Raw genomic sequence first — 14710 nt, forward strand, 5'->3', positions numbered from 1 at the left:
GAGTCCTGTGGGACTGGGCCCTCCCCCTGGTGTCCTGTGGGGCTGGGCTTTCCCCCTGGTGTCCTGTGGGACTGCGCCCTTACCTGGTGCCCTGTTGGACTGGGCCCTCATCCTATTGTCCTGTGGGACTCAGCCCTCAACCTGGTGTCCTCTGGGACTGGGCCCTCCCCCTTGTGTCCTGTGGGACTGGGCCCCCACTCTGGTGCCCTGTGGGACTGGGCCCTCCCCCCGGTGCCCTGTGGGTCTGGGCCTTCCCCCTGGTGTCCTGTGGGTCTGGCCCTCCCCCTGGTGCCCTGTGGGACTGGGCCCTCACCCTGGTGTCCTGTGGGACTGGGCCCTCACCCTGGTGCCCTGTGGGACTGGGCCCTCCTCCTGGTGCCCCGTGGGACTGGGCCCTCCCCCTGGTGTCCTGCTGGACTGGGCCCTTCCCCTGGTGTCCTGTGAGACTGGGCCCTCCCCCTGGTGTCCTGTGGGACTGGGCCCTTCCCCTGGTGCCCTGTGGGGCTGGGCTCTCCCCCTGGTGTCCTCTGGGACAGGGCCCTCACCCTGGTGTCCTGTGGGGCTGGACCCCCCCCCCCCCCCCCCCCCCCCCCCCCGGTGCCCTGTGGGACTGGGCCCTTCCCCTGGTGCCCTGTGCGACTGGGCCCTTCCCCTGGTGCCCTGTGGGACTGGGCCCTTATCCTGGTGTCCTGCCAGACTGGGTCCTCCTCCTGGTGTCCTGTGGGACTGGGCCCTCACCCTGATGTCCTGTGGGACTGGGCCCTCCCCCTGGTGTCCTGTGGGACTGGGCCCTCCCCATGGTGTCCTGTGGGACTGGGCCCTCCCCCTGGTGTCCTGCCAGACTGGGTTCTTGTCCTGGTGTCCAGTGGGCTTGACCCCTCCCCCTGGTGTCCTGTTGGGACTGGGCCCTCACCTGGTGCCCTGTGGGACTGGGCCCTCATCCTGGTGCCCTGTGGGACTGGGTCCTCTCCTGGTGCCCTGTGGGACTGGGCCCTCACCTGGTGCCCTGTGGGACTGGACCCTCCCCCTGGTGCCCTGTGGGACTGGGCCCTTCCCCTGGTGCCCTGTGGGACTGGGCCCTTCCCCTGGTGCCCTGTGGGACTGGGCCCTTCCCCTGGTGCCCTCTGGGACTGGGCCCTCACCCTGGTGCCCTGTGGGACTGGGCCCTCCCCCTGGTGTCCTGTGGGACTGGGCCCTCATCCTGGTGTCCTCTGGGACTGGGCCCTCCCCCTGGTGTCCTGTGGGACTGGGTTCTTGTCCTGGTGTCCAGTGGGCTTGACCCCTCCCCCTGGTATCCTGTTGGGACTGGGCCCTCACCTGGTGCCGTGGGACTGGGCCCCCCCCGGTGCCCTGTGGGACTGGGCCCTTCCCCTGGTGCCCTGTGGGGCTGGGCTCTCACCCTGATGCCCTGTGGGACTGGGCCCTCACCCTGGTGCCCTGTGGGACTGGGCCCTCCCCCTGGTGTCCTGTGGGACTGGGCCCTACCCCTGGTGCCCTGTGGGACTGGGCCCTCCCCCTGGTGTACTGTGGGACTGGGCCCTCACCTGGTGTCCTGTGGGACTGGTCCCTCACCCTGGAGTCCTGTGGGTCTGGGCCCTCCCCCTGGAGTCCTGTGGGACTGGGCCCTCCCCCTGGTGTCCTGTGGGGCTGGGCTTTCCCCCTGGTGTCCTGTGGGACTGCGCCCTTACCTGGTGCCCTGTTGGACTGGGCCCTCATCCTATTGTCCTGTGGGACTCAGCCCTCAACCTGGTGTCCTCTGGGACTGGGCCCTCCCCCTTGTGTCCTGTGGGACTGGGCCCCCACTCTGGTGCCCTGTGGGACTGGGCCCTCCCCCCGGTGCCCTGTGGGTCTGGGCCTTCCCCCTGGTGTCCTGTGGGTCTGGCCCTCCCCCTGGTGTCCTGTGGGACTGGGCCCTCACCCTGGTGTCCTGTGGGACTGGGCCCTCACCCTGGTGCCCTGTGGGACTGGGCCCTCCTCCTGGTGCCCCGTGGGACTGGGCCCTCCCCCTGGTGTCCTGTGGGACTGGGCCCTCCCCCTGGTGTCCTGTGGGACTGGGCCCTCCCCCTGGTGTCCTGCTGGACTGGGCCCTTCCCCTGGTGTCCTGTGAGACTGGGCCCTCCCCCTGGTGTCCTGTGGGACTGGGCCCTTCCCCTGGTGCCCTGTAGGGCTGGGCTCTCCCCCTGGTGTCCTCTGGGACAGGGCCCTCACCCTGGTGTCCTGTGGGGCTGGACCCCCCCCCCCCCCCCCCCGGTGCCCTGTGGGACTGGGCCCTTCCCCTGGTGCCCTGTGCGACTGGGCCCTTCCCCTGGTGCCCTGTGGGACTGGGCCCTTATCCTGGTGTCCTGCCAGACTGGGTCCTCCTCCTGGTGTCCTGTGGGACTGGGCCCTCACCCTGATGTCCTGTGGGACTGGGCCCTCCCCCTGGTGTCCTGTGGGACTGGGCCCTCCCCATGGTGTCCTGTGGGACTGGGCCCTCCCCCTGGTGTCCTGCCAGACTGGGTTCTTGTCCTGGAGTCCAGTGGGCTTGACCCCTCCCCCTGGTGTCCTGTTGGGACTGGGCCCTCACCTGGTGCCCTGTGGGACTGGGCCCTCATCCTGGTGCCCTGTGGGACTGGGTCCTCTCCTGGTGCCCTGTGGGACTGGGCCCTCACCTGGTGCCCTGTGGGACTGGACCCTCCCCCTGGTGCCCTGTGGGACTGGGCCCTTCCCCTGGTGCCCTGTGGGACTGGGCCCTTCCCCTGGTGCCCTGTGGGACTGGGCCCTTCCCCTGGTGCCCTCTGGGACTGGGCCCTCACCCTGGTGCCCTGTGGGACTGGGCCCTCCCCCTGGTGTCCTGTGGGACTGGGCCCTCATCCTGGTGTCCTCTGGGACTGGGCCCTCCCCCTGGTGTCCTGTGGGACTGGGCCCTCCCCCTGGTGTCCTGTGGGACTGCGCCCGTACCTGGTGTCCTGTGGGACTGGGCCCTCACCCTGGAGTCCTGTGGGTCTGGGCCCTCCCCCTGGTGTCCTGTGGGTCTGGGCCCTCCCCCTGGTGTCCTGTGGGGCTGGGCTTTCCCCCTGGTGTCCTGTGGGACTGCGCCCTTACCTGGTGCCCTGTGGGACTGGGCCCTCATCCTATTGTCCTGTGGGACTCAGCCCTCAACCTGGTGTCCTCTGGGACTGGGCCCTCCCCCTTGTGTCCTGTGGAACTTGGCCCTCATCCTGGTGCCCTGTGGGACTGGGCCCCCACTCTGGTGCCCTGTGGGACTGGGCCCTCCCCCCGGTGCCCTGTGGGTCTGGGCCTTCCCCCTGGTGTCCTGTGGGTCTGGCCCTCCCCCTGGTGTCCTGTGGGACTGGGCTTTCCCCCTGGTGTCTTGTGGGACTGGGCCCTTACCTGGTGCCCTGTGGAACTGGGCCCTCATCCTGGTGTCCTGTGGGGCTGGGCCTCCCCCTTGGTGTCCTGTGGGACTGGGCCCTCCTCCTGGTGTCCTGTGGGACTGGGCCCTCATCCTGGTGCCCTGTGGGACTGGGCCCTCCCCCTTGGTGTCCTGTGGGACCGGGCCCTCCTACTGGTGTCCTGTGGGTCTGGGCCCCCACTTTGGTGTCCTGTGGGACTCGGCCCTCATCCTGGTGTCCAGTGGGACTGGGCCCTCACCCTGGTGTCCAGTGGGACTGGGCCCTCACCCTGGAGTCCTGTGGGACTGGGCCCTCACCTGGTGCCCTGTGGGACTGGGCCCTCACCTGGTGTCCTGTGGGACTGGGCCCTTATCCTGGTGTCCTGTGGGACTGGGCCCTCACCCTGGTGTCCTGTGGGACTGGGCCCTCCCCCTGGTGTCCTGTGGGACTGGACCCTCACCCTGGTGTCCTGCCGGACTGGGCCCTCCCCCTGGTGTCCTCTGGGACTGGGCCCTCCCCCTGGTGTCCTGTGGGACTGGGCCCTCACCCTGATGCCCTGTGGGACTGAGCCCTCCCCCTGGTGTCCTGCCGGACTGGGCCCTCACCCTGGTGCCCAGTGGGACTGGGCCCTCACCCTGGTGTCCTGTGGGACTGGGCCCTCACCCTGGTGTCCTGTGGGACTGGGCCCTCACCGTGGTGCCCTGTGGGACTGGGCCCTCACCCTGGTGTCCTGCCGGACTGGGCCCTCACCCTGGTGCCCAGTGGGACTGGGCCCTCACCCTGGTGTCCTGTGGGACTGGGCCCTCACCCTGGTGTCCTGTGGGACTGGGCCCTCACCCTGGTGTCCTGTGGGACTGGGCCCTCACCGTGGTGCCCTGTGGGACTGGGCCCTCCTCCTGGTGACCTGTGGGACTGGGCCCTCCCCCTGGTGTCCTGTGGGACTGGGCCCTCCCCCTGGTGAACTGTGGGACTGGGCCCTCCCCCTGGTGTCCTGTGGGACTGGGCCCTCCCCCTGGTGTCCTGTGGGTCTGGGCCCTCACCTGGTACCCTGTGGGACTGGGCCGTCCCCCTGGTGTCCTGTGGGTCTGGCCCTCCCCCTGGTGTCCTGTGGGACTGGGCTTTCCCCCTGGTGTCTTGTGGGACTGGGCCCTCCTCCTGGTGTCCTGTGGGGCTGGGCCTCCCCCTTGGTGTCCTGTGGGACTGGGCCCTTACCTGGTGCCCTGTGGAACTGGGCCCTCATCCTGGTGTCCTGTGGGGCTGGGCCTCCCCCTTGGTGTCCTGTGGGACTGGGCCCTCCTCCTGGTGTCCTGTGGGACTGGGCCCTCATCCTGGTGCCCTGTGGGACTGGGCCCTCCCCCTTGGTGTCCTGTGGGACCGGGCCCTCCTACTGGTGTCCTGTGGGACTCGGCCCTCATCCTGGTGTCCAGTGGGACTGGGCCCTCACCTGGTGTCCTGTGGGACTGGGCCCTCACCCTGGAGCCCTGTGGGACTGGGACCTCACCCTGGAGCCCTGTGGGACTGGGCCGTCTTCCTGGTGTCGTGTGGGACTGGGCCCTCCCTCTGGTGTCCTGTGGGACTGGGCCCTCACCCTGGTGTCCTGTGGGACTGGGCCCTCACCCTGGTGTCCTGTGGGACTGGGCCCTCACCCTGGTGTCCTGTGGGACTGGGCCCTCACCCTGGTGTCCTGTGGGACTGGGCCCTCACCCTGGTGTCCTGTGGGACTGGGCCCTCACCCTGGTGTCCTGTGGGACTGGGCCCTCACCCTGGTGTCCTGTGGGACTGGGCCCTCACCCTGGTGTCCTGCCGGACTGGGCCCTCCCACTGGTGTCCTGTGGGACTGGGCCCTCACCCTGGTGTCCTGTGGGACTTGGCCCTCACCCTGGTGCCCTGTGGGACTGGGCCCTCCTCCTGGTGCCCCGTGGGACTGGGCCCTCCCCCTGGTGACCTGTGGGACTGGGCCCTCCCCCTGGTGTCCTGTGGGACTGGGCCCTCCCCCTGGTGTCCTGTGGGTCTGGGCCCTCACCTGGTACCCTGTGGGACTGGGCCGTCCCCCTGGTGTCCTGTGGGACTGGGCCCTCCCCCTGGTGTCCTGCTGGACTGGGCCCTTCCCCTGGTGTCCTGCTGGACTGGGCCCTTCCCCTGGTGTCCTGCTGGACTGGGCCCTCCCCCTGGTGTCCTGTGGGACTGGGCCCTCCCCCTGGAGTCCTGTGAGACTGGGCCCTCCCCCTGGTGTCCTGTTGGACTGGGCCCTTCCCCTGGTGCCCTGTGGGGCTGGGCTCTCCCCCTGGTGTCCTCTGGGACTGGGCCCTCACCCTGGTGTCCTGTGGGGCTGCACCCTCCTCCTGGTGTCCTGTGGGACTGGACCCCCCCCCCCCCCCCCCCCCCCCCCGGTGCCCTGTGGGACTGGGCCCTTCCCCTGGTGCCCTGTGGGACTGGGCCCTTCCCCTGGTGCCCTGTGGGACTGGGCCCTTATCCTGGTGTCCTGCCAGACTGGGTCCTCCTCCTGGTGTCCTGTGGGACTGGGCCCTCCCCCTGGTGTCCTGTGGGACTGGGCCCTCACCCTGGTGTACTGTGGGACTGGGCCCTCACCCTGGTGTCCTGTGGGACTGGGCCCTCACCCTGGTGTCCTGTGGGACTGGGCCCTCCCCCTGGTGTACTGTGGGACTGGGCCCTCACCCTGCTGTCCTGTGGGACTGGGCCCTTATCCTGGTGTCCTGCCAGACTGGGCCCTCCCCCTGGTGTCCTGTGGGACTGGGCCCTCCCCCTGGTACCCTGTGGGACTGGGCCCTCCCCCTGGTGTCCTGTGGGACTGGGCCCTCCCCCTGGTGTCCTGTGGGACTGGGCCCTCCCCCTGGTGTCCTGCCAGACTGGGTTCTTGTCCTGGTGTCCAGTGGGCTTGACCCCTCCCCCTGGTATCCTGTTGGGACTGGGCCCTCACCTGGTGCCGTGGGACTGGGCCCCCCCCGGTGCCCTGTGGGACTGGGCCCTTCCCCTGGTGCCCTGTGGGGCTGGGCTCTCACCCTGATGCCCTGTGGGACTGGGCCCTCACCCTGGTGCCCTGTGGGACTGGGCCCTCCCCCTGGTGTCCTGTGGGACTGGGCCCTACCCCTGGTGCCCTGTGGGACTGGGCCCTCCCCCTGGTGTACTGTGGGACTGGGCCCTCACCTGGTGTCCTGTGGGACTGGTCCCTCACCCTGGAGTCCTGTGGGTCTGGGCCCTCCCCCTGGAGTCCTGTGGGACTGGGCCCTCCCCCTGGAGTCCTGTGGGGCTGGGCTTTCCCCCTGGTGTCCTGTGGGACTGCGCCCTTACCTGGTGCCCTGTTGGACTGGGCCCTCATCCTATTGTCCTGTGGGACTCAGCCCTCAACCTGGTGTCCTCTGGGACTGGGCCCTCCCCCTTGTGTCCTGTGGGACTGGGCCCCCACTCTGGTGCCCTGTGGGACTGGGCCCTCCCCCCGGTGCCCTGTGGGTCTGGGCCTTCCCCCTGGTGTCCTGTGGGTCTGGCCCTCCCCCTGGTGTCCTGTGGGACTGGGCTTTCACCCTGGTGTCTTGTGGGACTGCGCCCTTACCTGGTGCCCTGTGGGACTGGGCCCTCATCTTGGTGTCCTGTGGGGCTGGGCCTCCCCGTTGGTGTCCTGTGGGACTGGGCCCTCCTCCTGGTGTCCTGTGGGACTGGGCCCTCATCCTGGTGCCCTGTGGGACTGGGCCCTCCCCCTTGGTGTCCTGTGGGACCGGGCCCTCCTACTGGTGTCCTGTGGGTCTGGGCCCTCATCCTGGTGTCCAGTAGGACTGTGCCCTCACCCTGGAGTCCTGTGGGACTGGGCCCCCACTCTGGTGCCCTGTGGGACTGGGCCCTCCCCCCGGTGCCCTGTGGGTCTGGGCCTTCCCCCTGGTGTCCTGTGGGTCTGGCCCTCCCCCTGGTGTCCTGTGGGACTGGGCTTTCGCCCTGGTGTCTTGTGGGACTGCGCCCTTACCTGGTGCCCTGTGGGACTGGGCCCTCATCCTGGTGTCCTGTGGGGCTGGGCCTCCCCCTTGGTGTCCTGTGGGACTGGGCCCTCCTCCTGGTGTCCTGTGGGACTGGGCCCTCATCCTGGTGCCCTGTGGGACATGGCCCTCCCCCTTGGTGTCCTGTGGGACCGGGCCCTCCTACTGGTGTCCTGTGGGACTCGGCCCTCATCCTGGTGTCCAGTGGGACTGGGCCCTCACCCTGGAGTCCTGTGGGACTGGGCCCTCACCTGGTGTCCTGTGGGACTGGGCCCTCACCCTGGAGCCCTGTGGGTCTGGGCCCTCCTCCTGGTGTCCTGTGGGACTGGGCCCTCCCTCTGGTGTCCTGTGGGACTGGGCCCTCCCCCCTGGTGATCTGCAGGACTGGGCCCTCCCCCTGGTGTACTGTGGGACTGGGCCCTCCCCCTGGTGTCCTGTGGGACTGGGCCCTCCCCCTGGTGTCCTGTGGGACTGCGCCCGTACCTGGTGTCCTGTGGGACTCGGCCCTCCCCCTGGTGTCCTGTGGGACTGGGGCCGTACCTGGTGTCCTGTGGGACTGGGCCCTCATCCTGGTGCGCTGTGGGACTGGGCCCTCCGCCTTGTGCCTTGTGGGTCTGGGTCCTCCCCCTTGTGTCCTGTGGGTCTGGGCCCTCCCCCTGGTGTCCTGTGGGACTGGGCTTTCCCCCTGGTGCCCTCGGGGACTGGGCCCTCATCCTGGTGTCCTGTGGGACTGGGCCCTTCCCCTGGTGCCCTGTGGGTCTGGGCCGTCCCACTGGTGCCCTGTGGGTCTGGGCCGTCCCCCTGGTGTCCTGTGGGTCTGGGCCCTCCCCCTGGTGTCCTGTGGGTCTGGGATTTTCCCCTGGTGTCCTGTGGGACTGCACCCTTACCTGGTGCCCTGTGGGACTGGGCCCCCATCCTGTTGTCCTGTGGGACTCAGCCCTCAACCTGGTGTCCTCTGGGACTGGGCCCTCTCCCTGGTGTCCTGTGGGGCTGGGCCCTCCACCTGGTGCCCTGTGGGACTGGGCCCTCCCCCTTGTGTCCTGTGGGACTTGGCACTCATCCTGGTGCCTTGTGGGACTGGGCCCTCCCCCTTGGTGTCCTGTGGGACTGGGCCCTCCTCCTGGTGTCCTGTGGGTCTGGGCCCCCACTCTGGTGCTCTGTGGGACTGTGCCCTCCCCCTGGTGGCCTGTGGGCCTGGGCCTCCCCCTTGGTGTCCTGTGGGACTGGGCCCTCCTCCTGGTGTCCTGTGGGACTGGGCTCTCCCCCTAGTGTCTAGTGGGACTGCGCCCTTACCTGGTGCCCTGTGGACTGGGCCCTCATCCTGGTGCCCTGTGGGACTGGGCCTTCACCCTTGGTGTCCTGTATGACTGGGCCCTCCTCCTGGTGTCCTGTGGGTCTGGGCCCCCCCCCCGGTGTCCTGTGGGGCTGGGCCCTCCCCCTTATGTCCTGTGGGACTGGGCCCTCATCCTGGTGCCCTGTGGGACTGGGCCCTCTCCCCGGTGCCCTGTGGGACTCGGCCCTCCCCCTTGTGTCCTGTGGGGCTGGGCCCTCCACCTGGTGCCCTGTGGGACTAGGCCCTCCCCCTTGTGCCCTGTGGGACTGGGCCCTCCCCCTGGTGTCCTGTGGGTCTGGGCCCTCATCCTGGTGCCCAGTGGGACTGGGCCCTCCCCCTGGTGTCCTGTGGGTCTGGGCCCTCCTCCTGGTGTCCTGTGGGTCTGGGCTCCCATTCTGGTGTCCTGTGGGACTCGGCCCTCATCCTGGTCTCCTGTGGAGCTGGGCCCTCCCCCTGGTGTCCTGTGGGACTGGGCCCTCCCCCTGGTGTCCTGTGGGACTGGGCCCTCCCCCTGGTGACCTGCAGGACTGGGCCCTCCCCCTCTCCCACCTCGTGGTGTCCTGTGGGACTGGGCCCTCCCCTTGGTGTCCTATGGGGCTGGGTCTTCCTCCTGGTGTCCTGTGGGACTGGGCCCTCCCCCTCTCCCACCTCGTGGTGTCCTGTGGGACTGGGCCCTGCCCATTGGTGCCCTGCAGGACTGGGCCCTCCCTCTCTCCCTGGTGCCCTGTGGGGCTGGGCCCTGCCCATTGGTGCCCTGTGGGGCTGGGCCCTCCTCCTGGTGTCTTGTGGGACTGTGCCCTCCCCTTGGTGCCCTGCAGTACTGGGCCCTCCCCCTCTCCCTCCCCCTGGTGCCCTGTGGGGCTGGGCCCTCATCCTGGTGCCCTGAGGGGCTGGGCTCTCCCCCTGGTGTCCTGTGGGACTGTGCCCTCCCCCCTAGTGCCCTGCAGGACTGGGCCGTCCCCTCTCCCACCTCCTGGTGCCCTGTGGGACTGGGCCCTCCCCCTTGGTGCCCTGCAGGACTGGGCCCTCCCCCCTGGTGCCCTGCAGGACTGGGCCAACCCCCTCTCCCTCCCCCTGGTGTCCTGCCAGACTGGGTCCTCCTCCTGGTGCCCTGCAGGACTGGGCCCTCCTCCTGGTGCCCTGTGGGGCTGGGCCCTCCTCCTGGTGTCTTGTGGGACTGTGCCCTCCCCTTGGTGCCCTGCAGTACTGGGCCCTCCCCCTCTCCCTCCCCCTGGTGCCCTGTGGGGCTGGGCCCTCATCCTGGTGCCCTGAGGGGCTGGGCTCTCCCCCTGGTGTCCTGTGGGACTGTGCCCTCCCCCCTAGTGCCCTGCAGGACTGGGCCGTCCCCTCTCCCACCTCCTGGTGCCCTGTGGGACTGGGCCCTCCCCCTTGGTGCCCTGCAGGACTGGGCCCTCCCCCCTGGTGCCCTGCAGGACTGGGCCAACCCCCTCTCCCTCCCCCTGGTGTCCTGCCAGACTGGGTCCTCCTCCTGGTGCCCTGCAGGACTGGGCCCTCCTCCTGGTGTCCTGTGGGACTGGGTCCTCCCCCCGGTGCACTGCAGGACTGGGCCCTCCCCCTGGTGTCCTGTGGGGCTGGGCCCTCCCCCCCCCCTCCCGGTGCACTGCGGGACTGGGCCCTCCCCCTGGTGTCCTGCCTCCTGCGTTCTGTTCCGGACACCTTCGAAGGACAGAAGCCCTTGGAGGGGGTTGGATTCCAAGGATACACTGGGCTTAAAGTCCAGGAGATTATGGGGGAACCCAACCAGGTTGTTAAAGATGATGAAAGGGGGTGATTAGGGAGAATCATAGAATTTACAGTGCAGAAATAGGCCATTCAGCCCATCGAGTCTGCACCTGCTCTTGGAAAGAGCACCCTACCCAAGCCCACACCACCCTATCCCCATAACCCAGTAACCCCACCCAACACTAAGGGTAACTTTGGACACTAAGAGCAATTTAGCGCGGCCAATCCACCTAACCTGCACATCTTTGGACTGTGGGAGGAAACCGGAGCACCCGGAGGAAACCCACGCAGACACGGGGAGGATGTGCAGACTCTGCACAGTCAGTGACCCAAGCCGGAATCGAACCTGGGACCCTGGAGCTGTGAAGCAATTGTGCTATCCACAATGCTACCGTGCTGCCCTGTGGGACTGTGAGAATAGAGAGAAAGTATTTCCTCTGGTGTTGGTGGGGGGGGGGAGAGACGACAAGGGTCACAATCTTCACAAGGCCTCTGAGGGTTGATGTCAGGAAGCACTTCTTCATACAACAGGGTATTAAAAATCCGGAATGTTCTCCCCGCAAAACTCCATTAAGGCTGAGATTGATAGATTTGGGTTGGGTTGGGTCAGAGATTAAGGGTATCCCAGGCAGATCAGCCATGATTTGTTTGGATTGTGGACAGATTTGTAAGGCTGATGGCCTCCCCCTGTTCCTGCAGGGCCTACCCCATCCTGCAGGGCCTCCTCCTGTTCCTGCAGGGCCTACCCCATCCTGCAGGGCCTCCTCCTGTTCCTGCAGGGCCTACCCCATCCTGCAGGGCCTCCTCCTGTTCCTGCAGGGCCTACCCCATCCTGCAGGGCCTCCCCCTGTTCCTGCAGGGCCTACCCCATCCTGCAGGGCCTCCCCCTGTTCCTGCAGGGCCTACCCCATCCTGCAGGGCCTCCCCCTGTTCCTGCAGGGCCTACCCCATCCTGCAGGGCCTCCTCCTGTTCCTGCAGGGCCTACCCCATCCTGCAGGGCCTCCCCCTGTTCCTGCAGGGCCTCCCCCATCCTGCAGGGCCTACCCCATCCCTGCTGCTTACCTTTGAGTCGGTGAAGGTTTCAACGGGCTGGTGTTTGGGGAGCTGTGCACTGGCGATAACTTCACAGGGGTGATAGGCCGTGGGATCTTACTCTTGCTGCCTGGTGACCGGTTCTGCCTGGTGGAGGGCGAGTGGGCCTCGCTCCCCTTCCCTACCCGGTTGAGGGAACTATCGGAGTTTGTGTCCTCTTCGGAGGCCGTGGCTGGTGAACTCCCGGAGCCTTGTCTGGGATCCTCCCCCGAGGAGGCAGAGGAGGACGTCACGGAGGAGAGATGTACCAGCCGACTCTGCCTCTTGTCCATCAGGAAGCGAGCCAAATCCAAGTGCCGAGACCTCCTGTGGATGAGCCTGTCCTTAAAGGAAAGAGGCGTTGAATTGTCTGAACCCGTATCCTCCTCTGACATCAACACAGGGATCCGACTCTTCCACTGGGGGCTGCTTGCTGTCCTGGGGTGGGCTTCTCCAGTCACCGATCTGCCGCACTCCTTCCCCTGGCTGGACTCTCGCTCAGGGACGTGGCTGCTCCCCACAACTCGGACAGGCTCTGGCTTCCCATTCCTCTCCAGCGAGTCCATTCCAATTCCCACCCCATTCTGGGCTACCGTCTCTCCAGCGTGGGTCTTGAGTTGGGGTCGAGTTGGAGGAGCCTCCTCCACTCCCTCTGCCATGTACCAGTTCCCATTCTCCAGCTCTCGAGGCTGGAAGAACTCGTAATGGTCCTGAGGCAGGAGCTGCCCAGTGGAGGACATGACATTGAGGTGTGTCCTCTCGGCAATGTGCAGGAAGGTTCGTTCAACCTTGGTGAAGGGGCAGGTGGTCGCGGCGGCGATAACAGGGCAGGGGGCCTTCGCTTCTGACTTGATGACAGAGGAGAGGGTTCCTGGTTCAGAGACATCTAGCTGACTACCCAGAGCCTGAGGCCTCTCACTCTGAGGTGTTACCGCAGCCAACGTGCCCAGATCTGCGTCCGGGGCCAGGTCTGCGGTCATGGGCGATTTGTGAATGTCACCAGGCGAAAAGAGCACCAGAGTTTTGGAGCCTTCCTCCAGTTCCTGTTCACCGTCTGCCCCAGAGGCTCGGCAACGCCCCTCCCTCTGATCGTCAGCCAGGAGTGTGGAGGGGGCAGCTTCCTGGCTGCATTCCGTGCTCTTCTCACTCTCCTCGCTGCTAGACTCACCCTGCTCCATCCTTCCCTCGCTCTGTTCCTTTGTTCCTTCCCTCTCTTCCTTTCCTCCCTCTCTCCGCTCTTTAGCACACTCACTCTCCTCCTCATCTCTGTTGAATTGGTCGGACTCCAGGTCGAATGTTGCTGTTAAGACCACATTGGAGAAGTCAACGCGTCGTGGGCGCACCTGAAGCTCGCCCTCGCTCTCGGTGTTTCTGGGAGGGGCTGCCCGGCCAATGGGCAGAGATCTCAACCGCAAAGGGTAAGGAAGCTCTCCGACCATCATCTCTGGCACGGCGACCAGTTCATCTGCTTTACACAGCAATGCCTGAAATCAAAAAACAAATGTTGTTTATTAACAATGCACCATTCCTGAATTCTCCAGAAAGAAAAGACTTCACAGACTGGAATATCCACGGAGATACAGACTGGAATATCCACGGGGATACAGACTGGAATATCCACGGGGATACAGACTGGAATATCCACGGAGATACAGACTGGAATATCCATGGAGATACAGACTGGAATATCCATGGAGATACTGACCGGAATATCCACGGAGATACAGACCGGAATATCCACGGAGATACTGACCGGAATATCCATGGAGATACAGACTGGAATATCCACGGAGATACTGACCGGAATATCCACGGGGATACAGACTGGAATATCCACGGAGATACAGACTGGAATATCCATGGAGATACAGACCGGAATATCCATGGAGATACAGACTGGAATATCCACGGAGATACTGACCGGAATATCCACGGGGATACAGACTGGAATATCCACGGAGATACAGACTGGAATATCCATGGAGATACAGACTGGAATATCCATGGAGATACTGACCGGAATATCCACGGAGATACAGACCGGAATATCCACGGAGATACTGACCGGAATATCCATGGAGATACAGACTGGAATATCCACGGAGATACTGACCGGAATATCCATGGAGATACAGACTGGAATATCCACGGAGATACTGACCGGAATATCCACGGGGATACAGACCGGAATATCCACGGCGATACAGACTGGAATATCCGTGGAGATACAGACTGGAATATCCACGGAGATACTGACCGGAATATCCACGGGGATACAGACCGGAATATCCATGGAGATACAGACTGGAATATCCATGGAGATACAGACCGGAATATCCACGGAGATACAGACCGGAATATCCACGGAGATACTGACCGGAATATCCACGGCGATACTGACCGGAATATCCATGGAGATACAGACTGGAATATCCATGGAGATACAGACCGGAATATCCATGGAGATACAGACCGGAATATCCACGGAGATACTGACCGGAATATCCGTGGAGATACAGACTGGAATATCCACGGAGATACAGACCGGAATATCCACGGAGATACTGACCGGAATATCCGTGGAGATACAGACTGGAATATCCACGGAGATACTGACTGGAATATCCGTGGAGATACAGACCGGAATATCAGTGGAGATACAGACTGGAATATCCATGGAGATACTGACCGGAATATCCGTGGAGATTCAGACCGGAATATCAGTGGAGATACAGACCGGAATATCCATGGAGATACAGACCGGAATATCCACGGAGATACTGACCGGAATATCCGTGGAGATACAGACTGGAATATCCACGGAGATACTGACTGGAATATCCGTGGAGATACTGACCGGAATATCCGTGGAGATACAGACTGGAATATCCACGGAGATACTGACCGGAATATCCGTGGAGATACAGACCGGAATATCAGTGGAGATACAGACTGGAATATCCACGGAGATACAGACCGGAATATCCACGGAGATACAGACTGGAATATCCACGGAGATACTGACTGGAATATCCGTGGAGATACAGACCGGAATATCAGTGGAGATACAGACTGGAATATCCATGGAGATACTGACCGGAATATCCACGGGGATACAGACCGGAATATCCACGGCGATACTGACTGGAATATCCGTGGAGATACAGACTGGAATATCCATGGAGATACAGACCGGAATATCCAC

The 14710-nt window shown here is 65.0% G+C and overlaps 1 protein-coding gene across 3 annotated transcripts in view; it reads right to left on the bottom strand.

Moving 5' to 3' along the window:
* The window catches only part of LOC140411218 (tau-tubulin kinase 1-like), a 399055-nt gene that overhangs the window by 51999 nt on the left and 332346 nt on the right, over positions 1-14710 (bottom strand). For all 3 annotated transcript variants that reach the window (XM_072500324.1, XM_072500323.1, XM_072500325.1), the window contains one exon: positions 11497-12989. In XM_072500324.1, coding sequence (XP_072356425.1) covers positions 11497-12989 — 1493 coding nt within the window. The remainder of the gene's footprint in view (positions 1-11496; positions 12990-14710) is intronic.

This window comes from Scyliorhinus torazame, chromosome 4, assembly GCF_047496885.1.
Source record: "Scyliorhinus torazame isolate Kashiwa2021f chromosome 4, sScyTor2.1, whole genome shotgun sequence".
Lineage (NCBI taxonomy): Eukaryota > Metazoa > Chordata > Chondrichthyes > Carcharhiniformes > Scyliorhinidae > Scyliorhinus > Scyliorhinus torazame.